The 20,650-nt window shown below is 44.1% G+C and overlaps 1 protein-coding gene across 5 annotated transcripts in view; it reads right to left on the reverse strand.

The window, feature by feature from the left end:
* Positions 1-10,555: 10,555 nt before the first annotated feature.
* Positions 10,556-20,650, reverse strand: part of ELF2 (E74 like ETS transcription factor 2) — a 149,129-nt gene continuing 139,034 nt past the window's right edge. For 3 of the 5 annotated variants that reach the window (XM_077279184.1, XM_077279183.1, XM_077279186.1), the window contains 3 exons: positions 17,735-17,927; positions 17,065-17,394; positions 10,556-12,382 (listed from right to left, as the gene is read on the reverse strand). In XM_077279184.1, coding sequence (XP_077135299.1) covers positions 11,761-12,382; positions 17,065-17,394; positions 17,735-17,927 — 1,145 coding nt within the window. In that variant the 3' untranslated portion in view covers positions 10,556-11,760. The remainder of the gene's footprint in view (positions 12,383-17,064; positions 17,395-17,734; positions 17,928-20,650) is intronic. The other 2 variants (XM_077279185.1, XM_077279187.1) reach the window with 1 other exon arrangement.

The raw sequence follows: 20,650 nt of genomic DNA on the forward strand, positions 1-20,650 counted from the left end.
AATGAAATAACTGAGATGCAATTGAAGTGTAGACTTTCAGGTTAAATAAAAGGGAACCGGTCACCAGAAAAAGCTGCTATTAACCTGCAGATAATGGGGTTAATCTGCAGGTTAATAGTGTTGGTATGCTGGCCAGCTCCTGCATGTAGGCGAATGCTGCGGGGAGAAAAAGCACTTTATTCCTCCCGGGAGAATTCAGGTTTCAGTCATCACTCTGAGAATACAGAACTGCTGCTGTAACCACGTCCCTGACCGACACTGGCTCTGTTTTGGGGCCGCTGTCAGTCAGGATCGGGGGCACGGTTACAGCTGCCGCTCTATATATTCAGAGCGGTGACTTAACCAGTGCTGGCGCGGTCCCCGTAACTAAAACCGTGGGCCTGACTGACAGGCGGCCCCAATGCACAGAGCCAGTGTCAGGGATAGGGCGCAGTTTCACTTACTGGGGTCGGTGCCAGCACTGGTTAAGTCACCGCTCTCAAAATTAAGAGTGTAACCACACCCCCAGCATTAGGGCCGGCTATCAGTCAGGGTCACGAATACACCAGCATCGGTGCCGTCCCAGTGACTGAAACTGGTACGCTGCCAGGAGAATAAAGTGCATTTTCTCCCCACAGCATTAGGCTCAGTACAGGCACCAGGCAGTATAATAATACTATTAACCTTATTAATCCCCTATCTCCAGGTAGAGTTTTCTTTCTGGTGACCGGTTCCCTTTAAAGGGGTTTACTTAAACTAAAGCTTTAATCACTTTGTGATTAGCCTTGCTATGACTAGCTGTGCGCTTGCCTGGCCGACTCTGCCCCCTTCTGTGACAAGCACTTTACTGTCTATAGTTACAGTATGTACACCGAGAGCCTGGTGGGGGCGAGGGCAGCCTTCTCCGCTCTGCTGCATTGCTAAATCTAAAACTGAAGTGATGCATTGTAGGAATCAGGGTCTCTTTGCCTACATTATGCTGCTCTCAGATGAGGTAGCAAAAAACTGCTGACTGCTTGCCTTTACATTAGGTCATAAGCATGTGAAAAGCATGCGCAACAGGGTTGAGATCTGGTGACCGATCCGGCCATTGCCGAATATTCCACTTAAACTCCTGGGTTGCTTTCTGAGCATGTTTTGGGTCATTGTCCATCTGTACTGTGAAGTGCCGTCCAATTAACCTTGGTGCATTTGATTGAGTCTGAGTAGAAAGTATCGCCCTGTACCCATCCGCCTGCTACTGTCTTCAGTCACTTACTAGTGACCCAGTGCCACTGGATGCCATACATGCCCGTGCCATCACACTGCCTCCACCATGTTTTACTGAGGATGCGGTGTGCTTTGGATCATGAGCCATTCCAAACCTCCATACTTTCTTCTTCCTATCACTCGGATACAGGTTGATCTGTTTCATCTATCCAAAAAATACTTTTCTACAACTGAGCAGCTTCTCTAGATGATTTTTGTTTTTTGTGTAAAGTCTAATCTGGCCTTCCTATTTTTAAGGCTGATTTATGGTTTGCACCTTGTGATGAATCCTCTGTATTTCTTCTCATTATGGTAAACTTGGATACTGGAACACCTACTTCCTGGAGAGTGTTCTTCACTTGGGACATGTTGTGAAGGGTTTTTCTTCACCATGGAAATGATTCTGTGATCATCCACCACTGTTTTCTTCTGTGGATGTCCAGGTCTTTTTGAATCACCAAACTCACCAGTGTGCTTTTTTTTTTTTTCTTGTAGAATGTACCAAACTATTCATTTGGCTACTTCTAAGGCTACTTTCACACTAGCGTTTTTTGCAATACGTCGCAATGCGTCGTTTTGGCGAAAAAACACATCCTGCAAAGTTGTCTGCAGGATGCGTTTTTTCCCCATTGACTAACATTTGCGACGCATTGACACACGTCGCAACCGTCATGCGACGGTTGCGTCGTGTTGTGGCGGACCGTCGGCAGCAAAAAACGTTGCTTGCAACGTTTTTTTGCTGCGTCGAGAACGTCTTTTCCAACCGCGCATGCGCGTCCGGAACTCCGCCCCCTCCTCCCCGCACCTCACAATGGGGCAGCGGATGCGCTGAAAATCAGCATCTGCTGCACCCGTTGTGCAGCGCAAACAACGCTAGCGTCGGCCCGACGCACTGCGACGGGCCGAGTACGACGCTAGTGTGAAAGTAGCCTAACATTTCTTCCCTCTGTGATTTTTTTTTTTTTTTTTTTTTCGGCCTAATGATGGTCTGTTTCTCTTCCATTGAGATCTCCTTGCACCTGACTTCACTTTTGGTCCCTTTCAGGGCTCCTTTCACACTTCCATTTTTTAAGGGCCGCAAATACAGACACACACACCCATTGTATTCAATGGTGGTGCACACATCAGGGTTCTTCCACACAGACTGTGTGAAAAACTTGCAGGCTTGTCAGGTTTTTTTTTATCCACAGCGCCGTGAGAAAAAGTCACCTGAGTTCACCGCAGATCAAAGCTCTGAAGTGAACTTGGTGACTTTTTCTCACGGTGCTGAGGTCACCGCAGTTCAGCCTGTCTGGAGATGCAGCTTCAGTGACCCACGGTAACCTCGATGAGGTCACTGATGCTGCCCTCATGGCAGATTATTCCCCAGCGGTTCTTAGCCTGGAAGGTTGCATCTTGGCACTGTCCAGATTGAAAACTATTTATCCCCAGATGTGGATTACGGCATGGGACAGAACGTCTGACAGGTGAGGGATATGGTTGGGGTTTTTTGTTTTTTTTTATTACAGGAGATGAGGGTTTCAATGGAATGGGTGTTAGGTGAGTATAACTCTGTTATTTTTAAATAAAAATGTGTCTTCTATATATTTCAAGTAAAAGATTTTATACATGCTGTGTGTTTATTTACCATACAAGTGTAGACGCCTCTCCATTACTAATCTGTGGACTTGATGTCACTAGACAATACAAAGGTGACATTAACCCCACAAATATTACTCCACTTGCTACCGGGCAAGTGGGAAGAGCCAGGCAAAGAGCCAGAATTGGCACATCTAATAGATGTGCCTTTTCTGGGTAGCTGCTGGCTGCTATTTTTAGGCTGAGGGTGTGTTAACATCCATGGCCCCTTACCAGCCTGAGAATACCAACTCCCAGCTGCCTGCTTTAGCAAGGCTGGTTGTTGAAAATGGGAGGGACCCTAAAAGTTTTTAAAATTTAGTTAAATAATTTAGAAAAAAAAGTCTGGGATCCCTCTATTCTTGATAACCAGTCTTGCAGGGTGCTGAGGGTTGCAGCCTGCATCTGTCAGTTTTGCCTAGCTGCTTATCAAAAATATAGGAGATCTCATGCCAGGTTTTTTTTTTTTTATGGCGCAGGCAGTAGCTGATGAAAATCCCCATCAGCAGCCGCCTGCTCTCACTGTTATTAGCAGCAGGTGTAGGCTGATGAGAGTAGTAGGCCCATCAGCCGCCTGCTCTTGCTATTATCAATTGAATATAACTCAACATTCTCCCCTGCTCGTGCTGATTGCCGGCAGAGCAGGGGACAATGATGAGAGCTGTCTTCAGCACCCAGTGTTAGGGAACATCGCTAACTGTACCGCTACTTCCCAGTACCATGTGGTACTGATGCGGCACACGTTTGCCACAAGTATTACACACACGGACACTGGTTAAAGCGCTGTCTGCAAATTGAGATCTGGTTTGGCTATTATCTTAAGTCATGTGACAAGGCTCAACATTTACTTGTAGGATTGCTACCTTCCAATATGTGGCACTAGAGTTCTAGCTCTCTTCCTCTCTGAAGAGACAATTTGCATAATTAGCACCTTGGTTGCCAAAAAGTTAAATTTTAGTCTCACCTGGCCACAGCACCTTCCTCTATACATTTGGGGAGTCACCCACGTCTTTTGGGAAACTATTTTCGTAAGTAAAGGCGATTCTCTGCCCACTCTTCCGTAAAGGACACCTCTATGTGTATGGATTATTGTGATCATATGGACAGATATCCAGTCTCTACTTGGGAACTCTGCAGCTCATTCAATGTTACCTTTGATCTCTGTGCTGCCGCTCTGATTAATGCCCTCCTTGCCCGGGCTGAAAGTTTTGGTGGGCGGCCCTCTCTCCGCAGGTTTGTTGTGGTACCATGTTCTTTCAATTTGATAATGGATTTGATGGTGCTTCTGGGGATCATCAGAGATTGGGATAATTTTTTCTCTTTTTTTTTTTTTTAACCCAACCCTGACATATACACTTCCCAACAACTTGGTGCCTTTTGTTTTATGGTGTTAGAGCATCTGTGGCCTTTCAGAAAAGATGTGTATATACTGACAGACCATGTGACACTTTATGAAAAGATATATATTTTTTTTGTTTTAAAGATTTCATTGCAAAAGGTGTGAACACATTAGCATGTGCATATTTTTAGTTATTTAATCCCATAACTTTAATTTCCGCCTATATTTGTCTCACATCTCCAACTTAGACTAGTGCTGACTCCCCACACACAAATCAAATTACTTTCGCAAGCCACTGTATACATTACACAGCACAACTAGAACGTGGGAATACCACTAGAGGTATGGCACCCATAGGAGTTGGCGTGTGTTAAATGGCAGCAACAGGAAGCCCTACGTGAGCTGAACAATTAGGGTTTCCTGGGTCATTTGCTATATACACTTCCTGATGCTGCCATTTAACACATGCCAACTCCTATGGGTGCCATACCGCTAGTGATATTCCCACTTTCCAGTCACACTTTATTCTGTATATAGTGTCAGCATTGAGTCTTATATACTCCCATATATCCGAAGGAGCTCTAAACAAAGACCGAAATGTCGTATGTTTATGTGGATTGTAAATAGTCTTTGTTCTACATCATCTGATGGCCAAGTTCTTCATCGATCTACTACAGATTGGCTCCTACATATGCACCTGCTGTCAGGAGTGCCATGTTCTACTGCTTGCTACAATCTGGAGACTAATGCCGTTCACATGCCATCGTCACCCAATTAGGACAGAGTGATGGGAGCATTATAACCCTCGCTCGTCAGATTCATCATGCAGCATGCCTTCCTCCAGTCCAGCATGCTTCCTCATCCAAATGTGAAAAACTGCAAGGCTTCATGAACCAGTACCTGTGAGACGTTGCCTTTCTTGGACCAAGGATGAGGAAGCACTACACCTGAGCGACAGATTGTATTACACCCTTCACTGGAGTTATTTTTTCCTCTCCTACATGAGCCATTAAAATGCATCCGACACAAAAACTGGAAGAAAAAAAGGTTTGTATTACTCATGCCCTACCTGTTCAAACCATTTCTCCAGTACATACCAATGTTATTTAGCCAGAAATGACTGGCAGCTACTTGCCATACAATTGATACCAGTGAGAGGTTCCTCTGCCCACTTATTCTGCCAGCACTACACATGTTGGAGTTTTCTTACCCTCACTTCCCAGCATGTATTATTTGCAATTTCATGTGTACACATTGTCCATTGGTAAGCTGCGCCATACAATCCTTTATGTTGTATATAGGTTTACAGAAGTGGGCAAGAGCAGCAACACAATGGCATACCCCAGAAATAAGCCTAGCCAAGCCTATAAGGTCCCTAAGCCGAAGGAAAAGATTTACACCTTAACGTTCCGATTTCTCAACCAGCCAAATCTGATCTGCTTTACCCTGATGAGTGGAATACACCCCAAAACACACCTGCAAATGGAGGTACTGGTTTGCATTCTTATACCAAGTCACATGGCAAGGCTCAAGAATATTGACTTTTAGGATTGCCACATAAAGAGTACCACTTTTTCACTTTGAAATAGATTCTGGCATATTTAAAATTTCCAGGGGAGCATTGCATGGTCTCCCTATGCCGATTGGCACTTTGCACAAGGAGAAACTTATGGGGGAGACTCCTGCACCAAAGTCATCAAAAGGTGTGTGCCCATTAATGAATTCTGAGCACTTTCTCACGATAGTCTCACTTATGACGACGCGTGTCAGTGACTGGAGTAGCATTTCTGACAAAAACGGCCAGCAGTTTTGATGAATTTGGCGAGTATGGTCACATCAAGTCCCGGCCCGGATCGCCCCAGCTCAAGCTGCTGTAAATTTGAATGAAACGGCCAAAAGTCACAATATTTTGGTGCGGAAATTATGCGACATTTCACGACAGTTTTCCAGCATAAAATATTTGATTAATCGATCCTTCACCTACAGAAATAAGCACAAGTCATGCTGTCGTGTTCACAGGGATTACAATCCTAATGTATGATCAATGCCAGCAGGTATCAAGATGAGCTGTATCCATCAGTGTCAGCTGCTGCCACAAGTATTGCTATGCTGTACTGTAGCAACACACGATTGCAACTACTGATCAAACCAACACTGCTGGAAGGAAAGGATTAATAGGGTTGGCAATAGCGTGCGAGTGCCGGATAAACCACAGGCTGGAGGATGGCTCCATTCAGAATGCTGGATGTTTTGGTCAGTATTCTGTCTGTACAATGAACACCACACTGAGCCAACAACAAGCAAAGTATATCTAACAAAAAAAGATAAAATATATATATACACACACACAATTAAAAAAACATTATATACATATACACACGTTTTGTTTATAATAAATTGCAGCCTGTAGTAGCTTGGTCAGTTTTAAAGGACTAGGCCTTCTGCAAGCAATAAAGGGCAGTGGCGGCACCTTTCCACAAAGAGGATGAGAACGCAAAGCTAATTATGTTAGTACAGACATGATTGGCCTGGTTTTTTTTTTCTTTAATGCAGCCATCCATACTATATCACAGACTTATGAAATAGTTCCAGTTCTCCTGACCTGAACCTGACAGCTTCATATTGTACATGCCCTTGAGGCTGTCAGGTTCTGGTCAGGAGAACCCGGGCCAGTCTGTGAATCACAGTGACACATGGATGTGTGATTGCGGCCTGAAGGAAAGCACCTAGGACGCCACGATCACTTCCTATACCAATTTCTGGGTGTCTCTACTGTTCTAGGAGAAATAAAAGTTAGAGACTAGCCAAAACTTGAGTAACTTTTCAGATTGAATTAAGTCATTCTTCGTAAATAAGCGACTGTTTCCCACTCAGTTCCTGAAACCCTTTTATTTGTGAATATTTGCAGACCCAATGGATTGGAGCAGTTTGAGATATCTAAAAGCAATTTACTGGGTCCCAAGAGGGTAAATCTGGGCACAATAAGCAAAGGTCAGTCCATCTGTAAGACGCCACGCATTACTACAGGTCTGCCTAGTAGATCATACGCAGACCTTCCGCTGTGCGTCGTCCATGTGGAACGCATCACTTTACATTGTTAGAAAATATACATAAAAAAAAACATTGGATATGATACAGCACTGGGAAACGATGAGCTTTTGGTAAACTGGAAAGTTAGGAAATGCATTGCAAAATATAGTGACCGAATTTGAGAAAGAAATCCAAGCGACATATTTTATTAATTGTTGTTATACTGGGTGTTCTGCAACCTTAGGGTATGTGCACACGTTGCAGATTTCCTGCGGATCTGCAGCCTTTTTTCCCCGAGCAGAAACGCTGCAGATCCGCAAGTGATTTACAGTACACGGTAAATCAATGGCCAAAAAAAAAAAAAGCTGTGCTAATGGTGCAGAAAAATCCGCACGGAAAACGCAGCGGATTCAAAAAAAGGACCATGTCAATTCTTTTTGCAGATCTGCTGCGTTTCTGCACCCATTCCATAACAGAAATCCACAGGAGTTAAAAAAAAAAAAAAAAAAAAAAAAAAAGGAAGAAATTGGTAGCAAATCCACAGGAAAAAAACGCAAAAAAAGCGCAGATTCTGACCTACGTTTTCTGCCAAGAAATGCAGAATCTGCACAGAAAATTCCAGTTAAATCTGCAACGTGTGCACATAGCCTTAACAGGAATCTGACGGTTTTTGCTGCACCATGTGAGGGGAGCACGAGATACCGATATCACCTAGGAGTGACTTAGGCCGGTTTCACATTTGCAGTTGTGTCCGCCGGTTTCACATTTGCAGTTGTGTCCGCATGCGTCTTGATTTAATATCTTTTATATTGTGGACGCAGGTACATGCGTTCGCCTGCGGTTGCTTACACATACATCTTTTCGTGGTGTGCGGCGAGGCACGGCTAACGCCCCATGTTGCAATTTTTGAGGCGGCAAATTTCCGTCAAATATGCGCAGGCATGCGAATGAGTGCATTAAAAAACGCATTACTGTCTATGGGAATGCGATGCGCTTGCGTACTTCAGACTGCGCATGTCCAGGAACTGATTTAGATATGCCCTCCTGGAAATATTGAACGCATACAAACCCAGCTTTTTTTTTGCAGTCATGCGTAAGCTGATGCAGATGAAAAACGCTGCATTAGCATGCGTTTGCGGACAAGACGCTGCGACTCAACCGCAAATGTGAAACCGGCGCTGCTTGCAGCAGTTTTTATTTTTTTATTTTTTTTTTTTGGGGGGGGGGGGGGGTACGTGCACACGTAGGTGGGATGTCTGCGAATTTTTCCGCACCTGTTTTAGTAAATTCACAGGTAAACCGCACTGCGGATTACCTGCGGAATTACCGCGGTTTTTGTGCGGATTCCACTGCGGATTTACACCTACGGATTCTTATTATGGAGCAGGTGTAAACCGCTGTGGAATCCGCACAAAGAATTGACATGCTGCGGAATGTAAACCACTGCGTTTTCGTGCGGTATTTTCCGCAGCATGTGCACTGAAGATTTTGTTTTCCATAGGTTTACATGGTACTGTAAACTCATGGAAAACAGCTGCAGATCCGCAGCGTCAAATCCGCTGTGGATCTGCAACAAAATCCGCAGCGTGTGCACATACTCTGAATCTATTTTCTTTACTGCAGATCTACCAGTTCACTGATTGCTGAGCTCTCTAACACCCCACTCACACCACTGATTGCACCTTTCTGCCTATGCAGTGTACACAGAAAGCGGTCAGTGGTGGGGGCAAGGTTATACAAAGCTCAGGAATCATGACTACAAGGCAGCAGGTTGACTAGTCCTTTGATAAAAATCACTTATCAGCTAGAGATTATCACTAAACTACCGCAAGCAGGCCAGTGATTTAACACATTGCTGAAGTCAGGGTCTCTGCCCCTACATTATGCTGCTCTCAAGGTGGCAAAAACTTGATTACAGATTCCCTTTAGAGCTCAAGATTCCAAGAAATGATAACACTGGTCTACAAAAAAAAAATTTCTGGCATGGACTTTAAGAACAGTTTTAGACTAATTTGAGGGTGCTGAATTCAAATCTGATTTTATAATTTCTTTATCACATCACGTTTTTGCCCTATAGGTATATAGCCCATTTTCATGAATTCTATGATAAAAATAAGTAGTGTATGAAAAGTGCCAGTTTATACGGTTCACTAAGGTAAATTTAGTTTAATTTGGGTGGTTAATTTGTGTTGATTTGAAAATGGTTAACTTTCTTTTGGGTCTGCGAGGAGAGTACACAAAACACCCTTGTTTTCTGTGCTACTGGGACAGTAGAGCTACAGCAGAGCATTGGGTGAAAACTGAATGGCCTCAGCGACAGAGTTTGGCATCTGGCGATAAGAATGTCATCCATGATCCTCTAGTGGATAGGAAGAACATTGTCTTTCCTCCCTTACACATAAAACTTGGATTGATGAAGCAGTTCGTCAAAGCTCTCAATCACAGTGGAGAATCCTTTAACTATATATGTTCAACTTTTCCTGGTCTTAGTGAAGAGAAGAAAAAGGCTGGAATATTTGATGGACCTCAAATAAGAACACTTATGAGAGACCCAAATTTTATCACATCAATGAATGAGACAGAAGAAAGAGCTTGGAATGCATTTTGTAATGTGGTGCAGAATTTTCTAGGGAATAAGAAAGCAGACAACTATGAAGAGATTGTGGAAGAGCTACTAATGAGTCTGCAAAATCTTGGATGTAGAATGAGTATCAAGATTCACTATTTACACAGCCATTTGGACTTTTTTCCAGAGAACCTTGGGGATGTGAGCGAGGAACAAGGGGAGCGTTTTCATCAGGACATTAAAACAATGGAAGAACGGTATCAAGGCCGGTGGGACTCACATATGATGGCTGACTATTGCTGGAGCTTGATGAGAGACAACCCAGAAGCTGTACATCACAGATCAGCCAAGAAAAGAAAGTTCAAATAGCTGCCATTTGTCATTCATCTGTGTGCCATATATATGTGTTTTTATATTTTGTAGTTTAATTCTGTAAGTATATTTGATTTGCTGTACATAGACTTTGTAATCTCTGTTATTCATTGATTAAGAATATACAAAATGTAGTACCGAAAATCATGTGTTTTTATCATAAAACATTAGGAGTAATTTTCATCAAAAATTGAAAACATCTCGAAATCCTGATGTGATAGCCGAAAACGGAGTTCATATTCGTAATCAGCAGCCAAAATTGACTTAAAATGTTTTAAAACCTTTTGCCAGAAAAATTGCGTTGACCAGTGTAATCCAGAACCTTTCAGGCCCCTATCGTATGGTACAATGAAGATCAAGTGATATCATTCATGGTGGCAAAAAAACAAAAAGACAAGACAAGGCATGAAATTAATTTTCTATATTGCAGTAAAATCTACTTGAATACACTTTGAAACAAGAGTACAACAAAATAGAATATACTTCAAATGTTGAATATACAAACTATTGTAGTTCATTCTGAACACTGGTACTTTATCCCTCCCTCCCCTAGACTGCCCCAATTACTTCAACTAAAAAAATAGCAGGCTTCAAAATGCTTGCACTCCAAAAAAAGGGGCTCATGCGTGTGGGGACCGCTCAAATGGATAGCAGGAGCTGAAATGTATGCCTGGATTCCGTGTGACAGAAGCAAGTTGCCGTACTGTTGCCTGTCGTGCCCATAGTTTAACCCTTCGCTGATTGAAAGGCTGGCAGCTCATGTATGTTTTTAGACTTTTTCAGCCGTTTAATATTAAAAAAAAAAAAAAATCAAGACTTTATTCTACCATATAAAATATGTTACAAGTAATTCTATGCCAATACTGTGCTAGGTACAAGTTCCTTTTTTTTCTCTCCATATTTTCTATAATATATTTATATATATAAAAAAACATTGCTTTACACAAGCCGTTAGCTTATTCCGAGGAAAAATAAAATTGAATCAGTCTAAGGCTTCCACATGAAATCCACTTCTTAATCCAAATCTCTTTTGCACATTGCGCGTAAAAATAAAAACTTAAAAAAAGGAGTCTCTTTTACACGCGCCACGTCCACATACTTGTATAGCAGAGTTGTCACATAGCACCAGTTCAATGAGGGCTATTTGTACACAGTGGTATAAATTGCTGGTATTAAAAAAAAAAAAAAAAAACAAACAAAAGAACTCATATATACTGTAAATATATATAAAGAAATAAAAACATGATCATATACAATTCCGCTTTGACCTAATCTTTGTTTTGGGAGCATAAACAGCCACTCTGCAAAGTAATTTTAGTGTTCGGTCTTATTTAGTGCACCTTAAAAATAGATCTATGTATATATGAATGAACACTTTGGTCCCTTTCGGTTTTCTTTTGCGGTCACGTTTCCTGGTGATCTTAGAGGCAATATTCCCATCAGCGTGCGACCCAACATCCGCTCACAGAATTGTCTTTTACACTCCACATATACACATTGTCTGTCACTTGCTTTAAAGTCTCGCTGGACTGGAACCACCTCCCTTTCTTCCATAGAAAATGTTTTGTCAGTTTGACCCAAATCTTACACCCCGCTAGTGGAACGCGTCTCACTTTTCACAGACCACCGTCCCTTCTTGCTTGACAGTCACAGGCAAAGTAATTCCTGCAGGAGCACTAACCACCACAACATGAGTTACTGTTTTGCCCCCATCGGCTGGATCCTCTTTAACCAGCTGATATGTTTTCATTTCTCCGTCCTGCCTGCTCAACAGTATGTCCGATTTCATTTCAGGTCCTTTAATAAGGGTGCTAATGACTCGGGGTGGCGTCTGGCACCGAGCCTGTTGTGCAGGCATCGCTAGTCTCATAACAGGGGTCCCATGGGCAATGGACACAGGAGTAAGTGCTCGCACAGTCAGTGGTGTGCCCAACAGATTCAAGCCCCCAGCACCACCTAAGTTGGGCTTTGTCTGCAGCTGACACTGGGTGAGCTGAGAGGTTGGGATGGTTATTATTTTGGCAGGTTGCACTGTGAATTTGTCACTTTCTGAGGAAGCTTGCATCATCGTTGGTATTGTCTGGATTACAACCTTTGGAGCTGTTGCAGTTGTGGGGCTGGTATTGGCTAACAATGTGGACCCTGGGTTCATGGACTGGACGGCCAAAGTGGAAATTTTCTGGCCCAGGGAAGTCATCACAACAGGCACTTGCATTGCAACACGAACAGTCCTATGAAGAAACACAAAAATATCAAATTACTCTGCGCCAGGCTACACACACACACATATATATATATATATATATATATACACACACACACACACACACACACACACACACACCCCCCCATTCAAAAGTTTGGGGTCACTGAGGCAATTTTGTGTTTTCCATGAAAACTCATACTTTTATTAATCAAATGAGTTGCCAAATGACATTGACAAGGTTCGAAAAGAAGATTTTTATTTGAAATTATTTTCTCCTTCAAGCTTTACTTTTGTCAAAGAATGCTCCCTTTGCAGCAATTACAGCATTGCAGACTTTTGGCATTCTAGCAGTTAATTTGCTGAGATACCGTATATACTCGAGTATAAGCCGACCCCCCTAATTTTGCCACAAAAAACTGGGAAAACTTATTGACTCGAGTATAAGCCTAGGGTGGAAAATGCAGCAGCTACCGGTGAATTTCAAAATTAAAAATAGATACTCCATACCGTTCATTATGGCCCCATAGATGCTCGACAAAGCTGTGCCACATATAATGCTCTGCACAATTCATTATGGCCCCATAGATGCTCCATAGAAAGCTGTGCCATATACAATGCTCTGCACCTTTGATTATGGCCCCATAGATAGCTGTGCTATATATTACCTCTGCACCTTTGATTATGGCCCCATAGATAGCTGTGCCATATATAATGCTCTGCACCTTTGATTATGGCCCCATAGATAGCTGTGCCATATATAATGCTCTGCACCTTTGATTATGGCCCCATAGATAGCTGTGCCATATATAATGCTCTGCACCTTTGATTATGGCCCCATAGATAGCTGTGCCATATATAATGCTCTGCACCTTTGACCTTTGATTATGGCCCCATAGATGCTCCACATAAAGCTGTGCCTTATATATAGTGCTCTGCACCGTTGCCCCATAGATGCTCCACATAAAGCTGTGCCTTATATATAATGCTCTGCACCGTTGCCCCATAGATGCTCCACGTAAAGCTGTGCCTTATACACTCACCGGCCACTTTATTAGGTACACCTGTCCAACTTCTTGTTAACACTTAATTTCTAATCAGCCAATCACATGGCGGCAACTCAGTGCATTTAGGCATGTAGACATGGTCAAGACAATCTCCTGCAGTTCAAACCGAGCATCAGTATGGGGAAGAAAGGTGATTTGAGTGCCTTTGAACGTGGTATGGTTGTTGGTGCCAGAAGGGCTGGTCTGAGTATTTCAGAAACTGCTGATCTACTGGGATTTTCACGCACAACCATCTCTAGGGTTTACAGAGAATGGTCCGAAAAATAAAAAAAATCCAGTGAGCGGCAGTTCTGTTTTGTTGATGCCAGAGGTCAGAGGAGAATGGGCAGACTGGTTCGAGCTGATAGAAAGGCAACAGTGACTCAAATCGCCACCCGTTACAACCAAGGTAGGCCTAAGAGCATCTCTGAACGCACAGTGCGTCGAACTTTGAGGCAGATGGGCTACAGCAGCAGAAGACCACACCGGGTACCACTCCTTTCAGCTAAGAACAGGAAACTGAGGCTACAATTTGTACAAGCTCATCGAAATTGGACAGTAGAAGATTGGAAAAACGTTGCTTGGTCTGATGAGTCTCGATTTCTGCTGCGACATTCGGATGGTAGGGTCAGAATTTGGCGTAAACAACATGAAAGCATGGATCCATCCTGCCTTATATGGAGCATCTTTGGGATGTGCAGCCGACAAATCTGCGGCAACTGTGTGATGCCATCATGTCAATATGGACCAAAATCTCTGAGGAATGCTTCCAGCACCTTGTTGAATCTATGCCACGAAGAATTGAGGCAGTTCTGAAGGCAAAAGGGGGTCCAACCCGTTACTAGCATGGTGTACCTAATAAAGTGGCCGGTGAGTGTATATAGTGCTCTGCACCGTTGCCCCATAGATGCTCCACATAAAGCTGTGCCTTATATATAGTTCTCTGCACCGTTGCCCCATAGATACACCACATAAAGCTGTGCCTTATATATAGTTCTCTGCACCGTTGCCCCATAGATACTCCACATAAATCTGTGCCATTGCTGCTGCTGCTGCAATAAAAAAAACAAAACACATACTCACCTCTCTTGCTTGCAGCTCCTCAGCGTCCCGTCCCGGCGTCTCTCCGCACTGACTGATCAGGCAGAGGGCGGCACGCACACTATATGCGTCATCGCACCCTCTGACCTGAACAGTCAGAACAAGAGGACGCGAAGACTGAGCGGCGCCCGGCGGGTGGAACGAGGGAAGGTAAATATGCGATACTTACCTGCTCCCGGCGTCCCGCTCCTTCCCCCGGACAGCTGGTCTTCGGTGCCGCAGCCTCTTCCTCTGTCAGCGGTCACCGGCACCGCTGATTAGAGAAATGAATTATGCGGCTCCGCCCCTATGGGAGGTGGAGCAACCTATTCATTTCTCTAATGAGCGGTCCCATGTGACCGCTGAACAGGGGGAGAGCTGCGGCACTGAAGACCGTGGGACGGGCAGGGGGAGCGCCAGGAGCCCCGGAAGCAGGTAAGTATGCCTCAGTGCCCTCTCCCCCTCACCTGCCGACCGTGACTCGAGTATAAGCCGAGGGGGCACTTTCAGCCCAAAAATTTGGGCTGAAAATCTCGGCTTATACTCGAGTATATACAGTAATCTGGAGAAATTTCACCCCATGCTTCCAGGACCCCCTCCCACGAGTTGGTTTGGCTTGATGGGCACTTTTTGCATACCATACCGTCAAGCTGCTCCCACAACAGCTCAATGGCGTTGAGATCTGGTGACTGCGCTGGCCACACCATTACAGATAGAATACCAGCTGCCTGCTTCTTCCCTAAATAGTTCTTGCATAATTTGGAGGTGTGCTTTGGGTCATTGTCCTGTTGTAGGATGAAATTGGCTCCAATCAAGCGCTGTCCACAGGGTATGGCATGGCGTTGCAAAATGGAGTGATAGCCTTCCTTATTCAATATCCCTTTTATCTTGTACAAATCTCCCACTTTACCAGCACCAATGAAACCCCAGACCACCACATTACCTCCACCATGCTTGACAGATGGCTTCAGGCACTCTTCCAACATCTTTTCAGTTGTTCTGCCTCTCACAAATGTTCTTCTGTGTGATCCAAACACCTCAAACTTGGATTTGTTTGTCCACAACACTTTTTTCCAATATTCCTTTGTCCAATGTCTGTGTTGTTTTACCCATATTAATCTTTTCCTTTTATTAGCCAGTCTCAGATATGGCTTTTTCTTTTCCATTCTGCCCTGAAGGCCAGCATCCCGGAGTCGTTTCTTCACTGTAGACGTTGACACTGGCGTTTTGCATGTACTATTTAATGAAGCTGCCAGTTGAGGACCTGTGAGGCGTCGATTTCTCAAACTACAGACTTTAATGTACTTGTCTTGTTGCTCAGTTGTGCAGCGGGGCCTCCCACTTCTGTTTGTGCTATCCTCTGAAGGGAGTAGTACACATCGTTGTAGAAATGCTTCAGTTTCTTGGCAATTTCTCACATGGAATAGCCTTCATTTCTAAGAACAAGAATAGACTGTCGAGTTTCACATGAAAGTTCTTTTTTTCTGGCCATTTTGAGAGTTTAATGGAACCAACAAATGTAATGCTCCAGATTCTCAACAAGCTCAAAGGAAGGTCAGGTTTATAGGTTCTCTAATCAGCCAAACTGCTTTCAGCTGTGCTAACATACTTGCACAAGGGTTTTCAAGGGTATTCTAACCATACATTAGCCTTCTTACACAGTTAGCAAACACAGTACCATAAGAACACACGACTGATGTTGGAAAAGGGCCTCTATACACCTATGAAGATATTGGATTACAAACCAGACGTTTGCAGCTAGAATAGTCATTTACCACATTAACAATGTATAGAGTGTATTTCTGAATCATTTAATGTTAGCTTCATTGGAAAAAACTGTGCTTTTCTTTCAAAAAATAAGGAAATTTCTAAGTGACCCTAAACTTTCGAACGGTGCATACATACATACATACATACACTTTTTGTACCAAGCAGGGTCGCCAATTCTCAGTAATCCTTACACAGTCCATAAAAAGGGAGACTTTTTCCAATGCCCGTAAAACATTACTGTGACTATTTTAGAATTCAATCTTACATATCAGTGTTCTGTACTATAGACAACATCACTTAAAAGTTCAATGAATCTTTATTTATAAAAGACCACAATGAAAAAAATATTCAGGTTGGCAACCCTGGTGGCATGTCTCGGATACCAGGCTCTGCTCTCAAAATCAGACGGAATTACTATCCATTCTAAAAAGCCTCTAAGATAATTGACAGGTGGCCAGCAGAGGGCGCTCTGAGTGAAGCAAGTGCTGCCTGGCACCAAGTAGACCTATATGATGGACCGTAAAGTTTCTGTTGAACCCAGGGGTAAGAAAGAAATGGCCTTTTCTTGGGTGCTGTAGTGGGCTGGACATATTGACTATATGGATAACTTAGTAATACCCCATTTCTAGAGCTGTGTCAGTATAGAGATAAGTAAACGAGCATGATATCGGTATATTATCTGCTGGGGTACATAAGTCTCAAATGATGTGCTCTGCATAGCAGAAGACTATCCATGCCTCTGTTTGGAAACAATTTCAAAATAATGAAAAACAATTACTCAATGTACTTCGAAAACCTGTAATGAGATACTGACCTCTGTGCTGGGTTTGGTGTGGTGCTGGTGGGCGAGTGAGGAGGTGCCTCACTGACAGGAGACACCAAGCTGACTAGTCTAGGCTTCCTTGGTGATGTTTGTTGAGTCAGGTTTTTCTCTATCCGTGCTGGCATAGACATTTTAAGTATGCCCTCTGTGGGAATAGATACCCGCTCCAGAGTCTTGTCATCAATTGCAGACACCATCTCTTCCGTGCAGGCCTCGGCTTTGTCATCTTCTATGACCACAATATTCTTGGGCATCTCTTTGAACTGGTACACGAGCCGCTGACCCTCCACTTTTGCTAGAATTCCTCTTTGATAGTAATATCTGAAGGATGAAAGTCAATAAAGTAACATGACTACCCACTTATGTAAAGCAGACAATGCAAGTTGAGTTCCTATATGGATTTGCAGTTTGCAGCCATTGAGACCCACTCATTTGGGGTGTGCCTTTTTTTTTTTTTTTTTTTTTTAAATATAAACACCCACCACATAATGTGTGATCATACCCCAACAATATTGCTTCAGTGTCTGGGCAGCTTTCGCTGTTTTTTTTACAAATACCAGGTGCTGCCTTCAGATGTGGTCATGGTTAGGAGTGAAATCAGGGCAATTATTCTGATCACTCTCACAGTCATGTTCTAGTTTGTAATGTGTGTCCTACTTACCGTAAAGCTCTCCCCATAGTCTCATAGTTCATGTCTGGTTTGTTTTTGTGTTTCCCCCAAAGTTTTGAAACTGCTTTAGAATCCACCAGCTTGAAGATGCCCTTCTCCCTTTGGGTCCACTTGATGTATCTGGGGCACGTATTCTTATCCTGAAGCAAGTCTAACAGGAACTCCCACAGGTAGGTTGTATTTCCTAGAGAAACCCAAAAATATTTCTTCAATCCCAGCAGTCACACGTACGTATCAGCAGAAGACATTCTTTGCCCCATAAACAGTCCAAAATTAGCAGGAGCACTAACGATTCTGCAAACTGTACCTCTATTTTCACAATGGTCATCTGGTCTGCAGAACAAGCAGAGTAAAACCTCACTCAGACGTCAGTATTTCTCATACGAGTGCCATCGGTGATTTTCTCGTACTATGACAGTCTATGGGGCTTGTTCACGTACCTGAGTTTTTCCTCAGACTAAGTATTCCATTTAAAAGAACAGAGACCTAACATATTTAGTTCCGAGCAAGCTACATGTTATTTACCCAAACTTATCGGATCGGTGTTTCAGAGGGTGTGGTGCCCTGGGTGATCTGAAGCACACGTGGTGGGACTGTCCGGTGGTTTCCACCTTTTGGTCTAGGATCAAATCTATTGTAGAGGAGTTATATGGTGGGGCGATCCAGTTAGATCCAACGGTATTCCTGCTGGGGGCCAGACACCCGGGCTTCTCCAGCAGGCTCCATAATTTAGTCAATCAACTGTTCCTCGCCGCTAAGTTACACATAGCAACGAAATGGAAAACAACTACCCTATCTCTTTCCTCAGTAATTGACAAGATGAACACTATCATGCTATGTGAACGATTACAAGCTACAAGAGAGGACTCTTGGGAGCCTTAAGGTACCTTCACACGAAACGACATCGCTAGCGATCCGTGACGTTGCAGCGTCCTCGCTAGCGATATCGTTTCGTTTGACACGCAGCAGCGATCAGGATCCTGCTGTGATGTCGCTGGTCGCTGAATAAAGTCCAGAACTTTATTTGGTCGTCCGATCGCTGTGTATCGTTGTGTTTGAAAGCAAAAGCAACGATACCCAGCGATGTTTTACACTGGTAACCAGGGTAAACATCGGGTTACCAAGCGCAGGGCCGCGCTTAGTAACCCGATGTTTACCCTGGTTACCAGCGTAAAAGTGAAAAAAACAAACAGTACATGCTCACCTGCGCGTCCCCCAGCTTCTGCTTCCTGACCCTTACTGAGCGCCGGCCCTAAAGTGAAAGTGAAAGCACCGCGATGACGTCACCGCTGTGCTGTTAGGGCCGGAGCTCAGTCAGTGTCAGGAAGCAGACGCAGGGGGACGCGCAGGTGAGTATGTACTGTTTGTTTTTTTCACTTTTACGCTGGTAACCAGGGTAAACATCGGGTTACTAAGCGCGGCCCTGCGCTTAGCAACCCGATGTTTACCCTGGTTACCCGGGGACCTCGGCATCGTTGGTCGCTGGAGAGCGGTCTGTGTGACAGCTCCCCAGCGATCAAACAGCGACGCTGCAGCGATCGGCATCGTTGTCGCTATCGCTGCAGCGTCGCTTCGTGTGAAGGTACCTTTACTTTCATTTATGGAGACCGTGGATTGAAAGGAACCCTAGCAGTAATCTTGACCAAGTCTTAACACTATCTATATGAGACCAATTTAACATCCGATAGTTTTTGTCGGGCTCACTCCCTGTACCTGACCATTGATTGACTGATTAGTAATACCCTGATGCAGCAATAGATCTCTTACTCCCCCCCTCCCCTCTTGTCTTCTCCAACTACCTGTCTTTGTCTATGTGTTTAATTGTATTGTTTAAAAACCGTTACAATTAATCCGGAATTTGATTATATTCATGTAAATTCCCCTGCGTGGGATTTTGTTGTGAAGCTTTCTTAAATTTTCTTGGAAAAATAAAAACTTGTTGAAACTAAAGGCCCCGTCTCACTAAGCGATTTACCAACGATCACGACCAGCGATACAACCTGGCCGTGATCGTTGGTAAGTCGCTGTGTGGTCGCTGGGGAGCTGTCACACAGACAGCTCTCTCCAGCGACCAACGATCAGGGGAACGACTTCGGCATCGTTGAAACTGTCTTCAACGATGCCGAAGTCCCCCTGCAGCACCCGGGTAACCAGGGTAAACATCGGGTTACTAAGCGCAGGGCCGCGCTTAGTAACCCGATGTTTACCCTGGTTACCAAAAAAAACAAACACTACATACTCGCCTTTCGGTGTCCAGGTCCCTTGCCGTCTGCTTCCTGCTCTGACTGAGATCCGGCCGTACAGTGAGAAGTGAGAGCAGCAGTGACGTCACCGCTGTGCTCTCACTTCTCACTGTACGGCAGTCAGTGAGAGCAGGAAGCAGACGGCAAGGGACCTGGACACCGAAAGGCGAGTATGTAGTGTTTGTTTTTTTTGGTAACCAGGGTAAACATCGGGTTACTAAGCGCGGCCCTGCGCTTAGTAACCCGATGTTTACCCTGGTTACCAGTGAAGACATCGCTGGATCGGTGTCACACACACCGATTCAGCGATGTCAGCGGGGCCTCAATGACCAAAAAAAGGTCCAGGCCATTCCGACACGACCAGCGATCTCGCAGCAGGGGCCTGATCGCTGGTACGTGTCACACATAGCGAGATCGCTATGGAGGTCGCTGTTGCGTCACAAAACTTGTGACTCAGCAGCGATCTCGCTATGTGAGACGGGGCCTTAAAAGAACAGAGACCTATCCTGGCAAGATCAAAATCAGACGTGAAAGTCTATGGGTCTGGGTGAGAAAAAAAATCGTACCACACTGGTGTAATATCAAAGTGTGGGCTGATTTTCAAGGGAAGGTGAAGCTGCAGAAACTCCTTTTCCTCCACGTATAAGAACAATGACAGTGATCA

This window comes from Ranitomeya variabilis, chromosome 1, assembly GCF_051348905.1.
Source record: "Ranitomeya variabilis isolate aRanVar5 chromosome 1, aRanVar5.hap1, whole genome shotgun sequence".
In the NCBI taxonomy this organism is placed as follows: domain Eukaryota; kingdom Metazoa; phylum Chordata; class Amphibia; order Anura; family Dendrobatidae; genus Ranitomeya; species Ranitomeya variabilis.